Source organism: Carassius carassius, chromosome 2 (genome assembly GCF_963082965.1).
Source record: "Carassius carassius chromosome 2, fCarCar2.1, whole genome shotgun sequence".
In the NCBI taxonomy this organism is placed as follows: domain Eukaryota; kingdom Metazoa; phylum Chordata; class Actinopteri; order Cypriniformes; family Cyprinidae; genus Carassius; species Carassius carassius.
This window is the reverse complement of record NC_081756.1, coordinates 44,031,318-44,045,072: the sequence shown is the minus strand read 5'-3', so window position 1 is coordinate 44,045,072 and position 13,755 is coordinate 44,031,318. Positions and strand designations below refer to the sequence as shown.

Sequence of the window (13,755 nt, the reverse complement as noted above, 5' to 3'; positions counted from 1 at the left end):
CATTGTTCATGGAAGCAGTTCCGGGCAGATGACGTATGAGGTTCTGCTACCTTTTTTCCATTATGACCAGGTTAATTTTGAATCAGCAAAACAACACCATACCATTAAGCTATTTTCTTTATATCCATTTATTTTGAGAATGTAGTACCAACCTGGGACTATTCTAAAAGCCTAAATCTTGTTCTCAACCCAAATGTCATCAAGATAACGAGTTTTATGTTTCAACACTTTGGTCATATTATCCTTTGAAACTGAAGCTTGCTAGGGACTCTCTGAACTTTGAACAAGAGAAAATCCTTCATGAGGGAAACACACCTGCCTTTCAGTCAGCTGCTCAGTGTTCTCTACAAACTTAAGGAGCAACAAATGGAGTGCTCCACACTTTACTACTGCATTTTCGCTTCAAAGCTTCCATTATAATGACACTTTTAAAGAATTAATTCATAAGTGAATACTTTTTTATGCATGAGACAACATGCAATGCCAAGTTTGTGACTTAAGAAGCGATTTACCTCGGCCAGAATGGCTCTTGAGAGACTAGTCTGACATGCCTGCCAGATGTCCCTTAGCCCCTTAGCTGCTCCCCTTATGCTCAGCTTCTCTCTACACAGGTTCAGTCACACAGAAACATACACTACACACACTAACGGCTTCGAAGCTTCTTAATCCTACATGTCACTGAAGGTTTAAACTCCTGCAGGCCTTTTGGAGTGAGTGCCGGTGATTTTTCAGACAGATGCCACTGGTGTTTCTGGCTCACATATTGACACGCCTTCCATCACAGGAAATTACATCAACAACACAATTAGCAGTGCTTCCTTTTGAATCTTTAAGATGTTTGGCACGCCCTCAGTGACACAATAGTCATTTCCTGTCCCATCAAATCCAACAACCATCCCATTAGTTCACATTTCATTGCACTTTTAAAGTTAAATACCTAGTGATTGGCACTAAATGGTGAGATAGATTTTCTCAGAATCTGTTAGATTTGATTGTGGCAATGTTTTATTTGTATCTATCACAGCAAACTGATACGGTGAATACTGCCTCTACACAAAACCCTAACCAAAATAATAACAAAAGTAAATGTGAAATAAAACACATTTGTTAAAGAAGCCATGCCATTTTAGCTTCCTTTTACGATGCTTTGAGCTCTTTTGTTGAGTGTCGTAACTTGTGTTTCACTGGACTCACGCCCAAGTGCTTTAAATCGCAAGTGCAGTACTGTACCAGGTGCACTACCGAGCAAGTTTACTACAACAGAAGAGACAAATATATGCAGCTGGTTATGTGATACAAACATCAAAATTTATTAGTGTACAAATCATGCACTATGGTAAAAGTGTTTTGAGAAATGCCGCAAAAGTGTTTATTTATTGTCTATTTGCCCCATTATCAGTTGTGTTAAAAGTTGTTGCTGTTTTACTGCCTTCATTGTTCATTGAACTGAAAACGACAACAAAATGTATGTATAGGTATGCTATAGCTAAAATAAATACTAGATGCAGTAAAACAGTTTTGCAAAAATGAAGGAAGAGTCACGTATTTCCAGTGTGCCTAGTTGCAAAAATAGCCTTTTTATTTCTAAGGGTCAGACAGATGGTGGAAGACGGTCATAAAAAAACATATCATGACTTTCGTGCTGCATAAAACTGGACTAACATTGTAAGTGGATCACATGGAAAAAATACACTGATAAATATGTATGATATGACCCCTTCAATACAATGCTTATAAAGGTGTTTTTCTCTGCAAAAGTACAGGCATGTTTGGTAGAGGCTAAATGTGACCATCTTTTCTGAAGTGTTAATGCACTGAGATTCGGTATGAGTGTGTGTAATGCAGAATGCTAGCCCTCACTTGTATACCATGAATAATAAATTGCTTAGTCAACAAGTCAACAAAGAGAATTATACTAGTATGGCAAATCAAAAAAAAAAAAGACAGAAAGAAAGAAAGAAAAAAATCCTGCCACTTGACGAGTGGAATAGGTTTATTAGCATATACCCAAACTTTATTCAATAATAATTATTTATATTTAAAGCATCCACATATGAAACATCAAAATGTTAACATATCAAATAAATGCTTTGTAAATTGTGGGTGAAGAGAGAAAATGTGAATTATTAAAGTCCTATAGTAGAGTACATAAAGAATGTCTCAGACATGTGACTCATAAGCATGGAATATTTTTAATAATAGTTGGGGAAAATAATAAGTTCATATTTTATAACTTGTTATAATAGTTCATATTTATTTATTCATTCATTCATTTAAATTACCCCTTACTTAAATGGGTCGCATGAGTCATTCTTTATGCGCGCTGTAATTTCGTGTGCTGCCTTTTTTTCCTTTAGTTTCAGAGTATACCAGAATTCTTCATAATATGTTTTAAATCATTAAAATGTGCCCTCCATCTTGAGTTGATTTGAAATCTCACCTTTAGCTTATGTGTTTTCATGGTCTGCTGCATGGAGATGTCTCATGACATGAGATATAGACATTTATTAAACAGTTCAATTGCCTGCCCTTGTAATCTTCCACAGTAGCTTATAAATGTGAAGTGACTGTTTGCTGCCAGACGTTTACTCTGTAGCCTGGTTTTATTAACAAGTCTGCTCTGTCATTGCAGAATGTATACTACACCAGCACTCAGCAGTTATTCATGGGCATCTTGAGCCCCACTATTGACGATGATGACAACAAGTGCCTGGTGGATGTGAACGGTCGGCCACGGCTCATTGAGTGCAGCTATGCTGTGGCTAAACGCATGAAGCTCCACTGGCGTTTTACTCAGGTAATGCACACCTGCTGCACCGTCTGCGTTCAGCTTTCTTATTCCCAAGGTGTTGAATGCTGACACTTTCGTAAACTGCATTCAGTTTTTATATCTTCATAAAGTGACTGGCTCATCTCAAAGAAAAAATTGCTGAAAATGTACTCACCCTTTGATCATCCAAGATGCATATTAGTTTGTTTCTTCATCAAAACAGATTTGGAGAAATGTAACATTACATCAATTGGTCACCAATGGATCCTCTGCAGTGAATGGGTGCCGTCAGAATGAGAGTCCAAACAACAGATAAAAACATCACAATAATCAACAAGTATTTCATATGACTCCAGTCCAACAATTAACATCTTCTGAGGCAAAAAGCTTTGTTTATAATTAACAAATTCAGCATTAAGATGCTACTTCCAGCTAAAATACGAGTTTTTCATCCATAATGTTGCTGTCTCCAAGTGAAACGGTCATCTCATGTGAATAAGGAAATTTATATAGCCACAGATCAAGCACCCATTACATGCAAAAACAGTCTAGAATAGTTCTAAATTGATATGTTGGTTGATTTTGATGTGAGCGGACAACAGAGGATGGACTTTTTCTCTGGAGGGCTTTTATATTTCCCAGTGACGGTTTAAAGTTAAAACACCTCAAAGATGTAGTTATATCTTACAAACATGCAGCTTTTTACGTTTTGTTTAGACATTAATTCATGGACTGAAGTGGTGTGGATTATTGTGATGTTTTTATCAACTGTTTGAACTCTCATTCTGACGACACCTATTCACTGCAGAGGATCCACTGGTGACCGAGAGACATAATAAAACATTTCTCAATATCTGTTTAGATGAAGATATCTCATCTATATCTTGAATGGCCTGAGAATCAAAATTTTCATCTTTGGGTAAAATATTCTGTTAATTTCTTACAATATCCTGCTTGTAATTCCAGACTGTTAGTTATATGTATCTGAAAAAGTAGGGGTGATATATTGGGCTGCATATTTTTAAGCTGATGTTTTTGTAGTTCTGCTCCACGTGAAGTTTTATGTTTTGTCAGGGACAGGGTTTAAGGGCCCTATTTTAACGATCTAAACGCAAAGTGTAAAGTGCACGGCGCAAGTGCACTCAGGGCGTGTCCAAATCCACTTTTGCTAATTTAACGACAGAAAAAGTGGTTGGCATGCCCGGGCACATTGTCTAAACGGGTTGTCCCTATTCTCTTAATGAGTAATGGGTGTTTTTTGGGCGTAACGTGCAATAAACCAATTAGAGTCTCATCTTCCATTCCCTTTAAGAGCCAGTTGCGCTCGTGCCATGACGGATTTGCTATTTACATGGCGGAATTTGGCAAGCGCAAAGACAGAACGCGTCTGCTCGTGTGCGAGCAAATAGATAGCCTAATTCTGATACATGCAATGACTATCCATTATGACATGTAGTCATTTATATATATATAGTGTTCCTTTAGCTCAATTGGTAGAGCATTACACTATCAAGCGCAAGGTTGGGGGTTCGATTCCCCGGGAACACATAATAGGTAAAAATTGATAGCCTGAATGCACTGTAAGTCGCTTTGGATAAAAGCGTCTGCTAAATGCATAAATTTTATTTTTAATTCAATTTAATTTAATTTAATATATATTTAACTAGCCTACAAACAATTATTATGCATTGCAATCCTTAAATTTTTTATATTTGGCATGTTTGTGTGCTGCTGTGCGTCCCTGTGTTTCATAAGCAGCGTGTACGCTTGTTGTGGACCCGCCTATACTAACACACTCTTTAAATAACAAAGAAAAAACATTGTGCCTAACTCTAGACCAGGTTTGAGTTGGTCTATGGCGCAGTCTATTTTCAGCCCCTTAAAATAAGCAATGCACCTGAACACACCTCTTTTTAGACCAGCATGCCCATGGGCGCACAAATGAGCGCAAATGCATTTGCTAATTAAACGATGTGGCGCTGGACGGGAAAATGCGAACGGCACTGGACTGAAACTAGCAAACACACTCCTTGCGTCGCTGGGTGTCTGATAGGGCCCTAAGAGTGACTGCCATGATGAAAGTTGATGTTGATGAAGTTCACGTTTTAGTCATCCAACTAAAAAAGAAAATGCTAACAAAACACAATACTTCAGTAGAGCAGAGTTCCTTGAGAAGACAAGAGATTGAAATATTAATCACTACAAACTAATTAATATTGCTGAATCAAAATGAAAAATTAATTTTGATGCCCTTTGCAAAAGTGTAATAAAGGCAAAGGTTTCTCAATGAAAACAAACCTGCATGACCCTAAAGACGCTAGGAGGCACATCTACATTTTGACATATAGAGCTCTTTGCCCTAGTACTTACTGTTTTTATCTCGGTACCTCAGGAGTGAGAACATTTTATAATACAAGAGAGAAGCCTGTAAATAAGTAAGATTAAATATATTTTTTTAAGAAGTCTTTTGTGGAGGAGTATTTGGTCATTAGTTCTCTTCTGGACCTCTAATTAGAGCTACAAAGGTCAGATGGAGTAATACATTCCTCAGCTCCTTTCAAATGTAAAGCTCAAACGCATCATCAACTCTATTATTCCCCTAAATCCTGTGAGTTCAAATAATGAAGATAAGCCATGAGTGTAATGGTAAACAGTTTAGATTTGCTCTTTGGTTGCTGGATAAGGAAACCAGCTGATTAAATATAGCCTTAAAGTTGTGTTTTCAAAGCCTCCCAAACCTCGTCTGAGATCCAGAGACAAAAGGACTTTCATATTTTATAACATGACAGGTGCTATTTCATAAGTAAATACAATTTTTATAGTAACTGGGGCAATTTATTGTCAAATCTTTATTAATTATGTATATACTGAAAAATGCTGCCTTTGCACTTACTGAATAAAGGTAAGCAGCAGGGCTGTTATTGCTGAAACTAAAACATCAAGTTATTATTATTATTATTTTTTTATTATTATTATTATTTTTATTGAAATAAAATATAAAAAAATGGCATGGTGGAGATAAATAAAACCTACAATTAAACAAAAACTAAAAAAAAAAAAAAATAGTAATATTTTACCTAAAATAAACCCTAATATAAAATTAAATGTACTTCAGCGTTTTTATGAAAACTATATTAATATAATAATACTAAAATGACACTGGTAAGAAAGAAGCAAGGTATATCCTAATATCCCAGATTTTTTTTTTTTTTTACCAGAAAATAAAGCAGTGTAGAAAATAAAGATTTGCTCCGTTATCTCTAAAGCTCATTTGAATTTGTTCTAGATCATTAAACATGATGTTATGGAGCCTTGGATGCCTGTCTGACAGATGTTTACTTAAGAGGTATTTTCATACACTGATGCTGTCTGTTTAGTCACTGACTGACAAGGCAGTGAGGCAGCAAGGGAACTGCCTGAGGTTTTTCAGACGCAGCCATCATCTTCCTGCAGAAGGAATATAGTCACAGCTGAAGGGGTCCCCTTTAGACATCCCTATATTAATAATATAGAGCCTTTTGTAACTATATTTCTATATATACAGTAAATAATATTACAAATATTTAATACTGTATTTGTACATATTATATTATATTATATATGGGGGAAGTCGTGGCCTAGTGGTTAGAGAGCTTGACTCCTAAAATTAAATTAAAATTAAATTTATGCATTTAGCAGAAGCTTTTATCCAAAGCGACTTACAGTGCATTCAGGCTATCAATTTTTACCTATCATGTGTTCCCCAACCTTAGGCTTGATAGCGCAGTGCTCTACCAATTGAGCTACAGGAACACTTGACTCCTAGCCCTAGGGTTGTGGGTTCGAATCTCTGGCCGGCAATAACACGACTTAGGTGCCCTTGAGCAAGGCATCAAACCACCAACTGCTCCCCGGGCTCCGCTGCATTAATGGCTGCCCACTGCTCCGGGTGTGTGTTCACAGTGTGTGTGTGTGTGTGTTCACTGCTCTGTGTGTGTGTGCACTTTGGATGGGTTAAATGCAGAGCACAGATTCTGAGTATGGGTCACCATACTTGGCTGAATGTCACTTTCACTTTTATTATATTATATTATATTATATTATATTATATTATATTATATTATATTATATTATATTTTTTCATCATTGTAACATGTTTATTTTTTTCCATTTCATCCAAAGTATATTTTGCCATATACTTTAGAGTTTTTCTTCCATTTTTAATCATTAATCATTTATAATCATTAATCATTAATTAATCATTAATTAATTTTGTACTGTATGTGAGCCTCTACTGTATTTATTGGAGTTATTTTTGTTCTTTTTAGGAAAGAGGATGATGTTATTCACTGAAATATGTGCCGGTTACTCTCATTAATTAGTTTGTCTTATTGCTTGCCATTTGTAACTTCGGCTGCCTCGCTGACAGCCTTTTGTGTCTGTGTATGTATCTCACATTAGCTATGGCTGAAGGTAATGCTCCAGTCTAACCTCAATCTCACACTCACATGCACACATCATCACTAAAATAGACTGGATCAATATTAAATTCCCATGTTGGTTCACTTCTTAGACCTTATTTAAGAAAACAAGGCAATTCTTATAACAGCTAGTTGACCAATTATTTATAGCGAATTGATGAGAATGTGAGAGATCCTTCATGTCGACATCAGTCAATGATGCACAACAATTCAAGTTATGGGCTGATTTAGAGTTGCCCTTCGTATTTGCCCTATGCCTACAGCTGGATGAACACCGCCATGTTAGATTCCCCATGCTTGAATGAATCACTTTAAAGACTTTGGAAACCTGTAACCTTTAACACACTTCTTATGCATCATTATGAGTGGAACATTTGTGCTCTAGGTAGCTGAAGCAGACGTACTAAAACAAGTGCCACAAGTGTGTGACAAATAAGGGTGAAATTAGGATACTCTTTTCAGAGAACAAACAATGGGCAAAAAACAATACAAACTTCACCTTGTTTTGTTCTGATTTCATTAGCTTCAAAGAAAAACCTTGGCTAAGAATGTTTCTTTAAATGTCATTGAAGCTGTTTTTGTTCTCTCTGTATTTGTCAAGAAAAAAAAATATGTGAGCTTAATTTTTAAAAACAATGAAGTAACCTTCGGATGTTGAAATAAGCCTCAGAAATAACCCTTAATGATGAAAAAAACGTTCAGTTCCTCAATAAGTTTAATTATTCAAGCTCAAAGTTGAGCATAATTCTTTGAAATCAATGACTTTCAAAACTTTTAGCTGCTCAAGAACTGTCAGCAGTATCAATAAAATGACAGTGAACAGCGTTACTTATTATGGTTCAAGGCTTCTTGCCAAGTTTTGCTAAATTTTAACCAAAAGTATAAGGACTTTAAAGACTGTCATGTCAGAAGAAAGCATCATGAGTTACACTAAAATTGCATCTTGCATTTTGTCTAGTTTTATCTTTGACTTACAGGTGTTCATCGTAGTTTAAAACAATGATATAATTGGACAAATGTAAGAAAGTAAGAAGAATTTTGATCTTGAAAGGAAAAACTGGGAAAGAGAAAACCACATCAGTACTTCAAAAAGACATTGAGTTTAGTACTTAAAGGGATAGTTTACCCAAATAGCAAAATTATGTCATTAATAACTTACCCTCGTGTTGTTCCAAACCCGTAAGACCTCCTTTTAACTTTGGAACACAGTTTAAGATATTTAAGATTTAGTCCGAGAGCTCTCAGTCCCTCCATTGGAGCTGTGTGAACGGTATACTGTCCATGTCCAGAAAGGTAAGAAAAACATCATCAAAGTAGTCCATGTGACATCAGAGGGTCAGTTAGAATTTTTTGAAGCATCGAAAATACATTTTAGTCCAAAAATAGCAAAAACTATGACTTTATTCAGCATTGTCTTCTCTTCCGTGTCTGTTGTGTGAGAGAGTTCAAAACAAAGCAGTTTGTGATATCCGGTTTGCGAACGAATCATTTGATGCAACCGGATCTTTTTGAACCAGTTCACCAAATCGAACTGAATTGTTTTAAACGGTTTGCATCTCCAATACGCATTAATCCACAAATGACTTAAGCTGGTCAATTTTTTAATGTGGCTGACACTCCCTCTGAGTTCAAACAAACCAATATCCCGGAGTAATTCATGTACTCAAACTGAAGATGAACACCGAGCCGAGCGCAGTTCAGTTGGGCTCGGGTGCGGTACTCATGTAGTGAGTGGAGTGTGGAACGTATGATACGTGCAGCATAATTGCGTGAACATTTCTGTGTGGCAAGAGTGATAGATCTGTAAAGTAATATATTGTAAGAGAGCCATGTGTGTTACCGTGTTCCAAACGACTCAAAATAATAAACCACAGAGTTAACAAAACGATGCACTCCACTGTGTTGAGCGAGAGTGCTTCTCTGCTGCCTTCAAGCGCATATCGGAAACTTCCTGTTTCCCACTTATGAAGTCGTGAGCGTTTCATGTAAGCACTGTGCTGCTGCAGTCTTAGGCCCACCACAAATGCTCTCATTGGTTGAGATGCGTGATGACACCCATCCCAAGCCAGTGCTGATTAACATCTCACCCCTCCTGAGACCCATGGTTTATCTCTATGTGTATTCAGAGCCAGTGAGCAATGGACTTTCAGAATAATAAAAAACTGCATTAACGTGCAATAAAATAATTGTCTGCGTTAATCAATTAATGCGTTAATATGCTAATTCGATAATGTGTTAACTTGCACAGCCCTAATATAAAGTGATAACATTGTTCACCCAGCTCTACAAGAAAGTGGCATTTCTGTTGTTCATACAAAAAAAAAAAAAACCTTAAAAATTACTTGAAATAAACAACTTTTGTCATTTTCATAAATAACTTTAATAAAAACTATATAGACATTTATTTAAATAAATAAATACGTAAGTAGATACAAAATGAAATCTAATTCAAAATATTGACTGTAACAGTCTAGTAACAATCATGTTAAATAACACTGGTTGGAGCGTCATAGAGTCACAGTGTTTACATTCTTCTAGGAAGTCAACACTAGGAATGCCTTGATCCACAGCTATATCTTCTAGAAGCACAGACACTATTGACCTGCTAAACTGTAATGCTTGTAGCTGTATGACTTATTGTTCTCGTAAACTTAGAGGCAGCGGAGTGCACATGATAGGCTTCAGATAACACCCTTCATAAGGAAACAGTTAGAGACTGATCTGCAGACCTCCTGACACACAGCTGTGTGGGACTCCTTGAACCCCTCTCAAAGAGCAAGAGGGAGTCTGCGGTACTGAGACCAAATAAAGCCGGTTCTTAAGGAAACAGGCGTTCTCTTCTGTGAAAAGCAAGCTAAAATGAATGCTGGTAGTGAGAAATGCGGCCACCCTATCTCAGTCCTGCACTCCCATCTTTCCCGGCTTGAGATCAGTGCGGATGCTTCCCTCTAGCTCTTAGCTTGCTCTCTCATTTCTAAGCCTACAGTGCTGCTGTTTCCTCTCAGATGCACCAGCTGTAACTCTATCAAGCGCTTTCAGAAGAGAAGACAAAAGATGAAGATGAATTTGATGTGCCTGATGTCTTTAAAGTGTTTATGTCTTGACCCAAACTTTCCACCTCCTCATGTTATTCTCTTTATGGGCCTCAAAATCTTTGAAGATTATGATTGTGTGGCATTTCATCCCATAATAATAATAATATTAATAGGAATTGAATTGTATAAATATAAAAATCAGTATTTGTATGTAAAGCAGTAGCACAAATACATTTTAGTATGATGACGTGGATACTTAAATTTACATAATTAATATACAGTGTCAACAGCATCTAAAAAGCATATCACTAATTTACAACTTTAGAGATGTGACAATGTTATTATTAAAATACTTTTTAGTTCATAGAATATTGATTTGGTAGAATTTATAGGCTGATTTTATTGATTTATAGAAAAGACAGATATGTTCAGTGTGATCACGTTTATTCAAATCCAAAATCAAATTCAAATCATGGCTTGATTTGATTTTGAAATTTTCCTCTTCAGTTGTTACTCCACAGATTTGAGGTCAAAGACATCAAGTGCATTGGCTCTGGCATGTATTGTGACCAACTGTTAAATGCCAGCTTTTGACACTGTGGTATTTGAATCTTTTTCAATATGACGACCTTGATGGACAGATCTGGGGACAGTTTTCAGCAAATTACAGTTTTAATTTCACTTTAAAAATCTGTAATTAAGCTCATTGCTACTATACATTTGTCTGTTTTTGTGTAGTTGAAAAGTGGTAAGGTTTAAGGTAGGCTTGAGGTTAAGGGCTCAAGAATATAATACATGATTATAAAACCTGCCTATAGAAATATATTTATGATATAAAGGATTTGTAAAGATTTCTAAAGATCTGTAAATACATTTACCCTTTAAAGGAATAGTTTATCCACAAATGAAAATCTGCTAAACATTTACTCACCCTCAGGCCATCTAAGATATAGATGTTTGTTTGTTCATCAGAACAGATTCGGAGAAATCAAGCATTGCTTGCTCACGAGTGGATCCTCTGCAGTGAATGGGTGCCGTTAGAATGTGTCCAAAGTGTCTAAACAGCTGAAAAAACATCACAATAATTCACAAGTAATCCACGACTCCACTGAAGCAAAAAACTTTGTGTTTGTAATAAATTCCTATATTCATAATATTGCTTTCTCCAGTGAAAAAGTCATTTTGTCTGAATCAGGAGAGAATTATGGACAGATCAAACACTGTTTACAAAGTAAGGGGGCATTTACACAACACTGATTTCCACTAAAACTGGAAAACTTTATGTATTTTGGCGTTCATTTACACAACAGCGGCATGGGGGCCTGAAAAAGCTAACTTTTGAAAATGGGTTTCAAAGTGCAAGTTTCAGAAAATTATACCATTATGGTGTCAGTGTAAATTACAAAAGCATTCATTTGTGAAAACAGTGAAGTAGGTATGTGCACAGGCATGTCTATATCCATCTACTGGCCTGGCATGTATAATACAGCAAATTTTTGTTGTTTGCAAGGACCCAGGGAACAGTGATCGTTTTGACAACATTGTCGTCTGTATTGCCTTAATAAGATATTTGTTTCTTACAAACAAACAGATTTTTGCATCACAATATGTTAATTGATGGATTGGAGTGGTGTGGATTAATTATGGAATATTATGATGCTTATTAGCTGTTTGGACTCTCATTCTGACGGCACCCATTCACTGCAGAAGATCCATTGGTGAGCAAGTGATGTAATGCTAAATTTCTTGATGTCTGTTCTGATAAAGAAACAAACTCCTCTACATCTTGAATGGCCTGGGCATGTTTACATTTTCAGTTATTGTTTTCTTTTTTGGGTGAATTATTCCTTTAAATTCTTTATTTCAGTATCTATCCAAAATGCTTATGTTATGTATGAATAACTGCATTTTCTCTCACAAATCAGGCTGTGATGCCAGATGAGATTTTTCTGAACATTAAGTGTGAAAGGTTATCCACAGTGAAAGGGAATTTTGTGGGAAGATGGATGAAACCCTGACAGTTCCAACTACACTGAAACATGCCTGGGCACAGACAGGGAACTCTGTAATGAAATATATCTATTTTCTTTCTCTTTTCTTCAGGGAGGCTCCATCCAGAATACAAAGTCAAAGCGATGCCTTGAACTTTTGGAGAACAATGACAATGAGTTTGGATATCAGCTTATGCTGCAAAAATGCACTGGCCAGAACTGGATCATTACCAATATGTTGCCTGGTAGCACCTTATGATGTTACCGTCAAGACTGAAGAATATTTGGATCTGGGTGGACTGCAATGAAGAATGATGACAAGCTAAAGCACCTGGATGTCTCTGACTTTGACATTATATGATAAATGTTAAAAATTTTTCCTAGCTACTATACTTGGGCATACCGATAAGCCACATTTGGCAGAAATTGCATTGTGTATTTATGAGGTTCTACACTGTACTGAGATTTATCTTGTGCAAGGTATACTTGGTTTTGTCTTGACTTGAAGGTTGTACCAGCTCAAATGCACACAATGAAGCCATAATTGCTACTATGTAGTAAGGCTTTGGCAACGTTCTTGCTGTATTTCTTTCTAGTGTCTCAGGTTTGTAGGTTGAGATTATTTTGAAATAACTCTGTAAATTTTTGGGACATGCCAATATGTTGGAACATATCTAGATTCAATCAACTTTATCAATTTTATATCTACATGTATAGTAAATATTCTCAGTATTTATAATTAATGGCAGTAAAAAGAACAAATGCTAAGACGATTTGTGAGTTCTGCTGATCTACATTTTTCTACACAAGAATTTGTACCACCATTCCTATAAACAGACAGAGCTGTAGATTTTATGACAGATTAGGTAATTCCTCACAGCATCAGTGGTTTAAGTATCCCAGACAGCAATATAGTGTTGGCCCAGATCCGGCCCACAACTGGCCCGCGTGAAATCCATTCGGGCCGGATCTGGGCCGACACCGCTTGCTGTCTGGGATTTATTTATTTTCCGACACCAAATACCATAAAGACGTTAACCTCTATGTTATTGTAGCTATTGCATAGTCCTGTCATCATAAAAATTCAGTTTGTTTCAGTTAGCCTAACCAAAGTCCCGTGATGGCACCACGGACCCCAACAACCTTGTGGCACAACCCAGATTTTAATTCTGACTATAGCCAAGTGATCAATATGTGTTTAAAACGCCATCAAACTGGAGTCTATGATGACAGGACAAGACAAAATGTCAAGTTAATTACATGCCATTGCAACACACTCGACATAAAGCTTTTAAGTTTCTAATCAAGCCAGCAACATTACAACCTCCAGTGAGTGAGGTCAGGTTGTTGAGGTCCGTGGTGCCATCACGGGACTTTGGTTAGGCTAACTGAAACAAATATAATTTTTATGATGACAGAACAATGCAATTGCTACAATAACTGTCAGGTTAACGTCATTATGGCATTTGATGTTGGAAAAGAAACAAATACTTCAAATG

General features: G+C 36.4%; 1 protein-coding gene across 1 annotated transcript in view; it reads left to right on the top strand.

Annotated features, from left to right (window-relative positions):
- Positions 1–13,023, top strand: part of LOC132110478 (polypeptide N-acetylgalactosaminyltransferase 18-like) — a 131,406-nt gene extending 118,383 nt beyond the window's left edge. Inside the window, exons 10-11 of the mRNA XM_059517119.1 lie at positions 2,633–2,797; positions 12,369–13,023. Of these exons, the coding sequence (XP_059373102.1) occupies positions 2,633–2,797; positions 12,369–12,515 (312 nt within the window). The 3' untranslated portion in view covers positions 12,516–13,023. The remainder of the gene's footprint in view (positions 1–2,632; positions 2,798–12,368) is intronic.
- Positions 13,024–13,755: the final 732 nt, after the last annotated feature.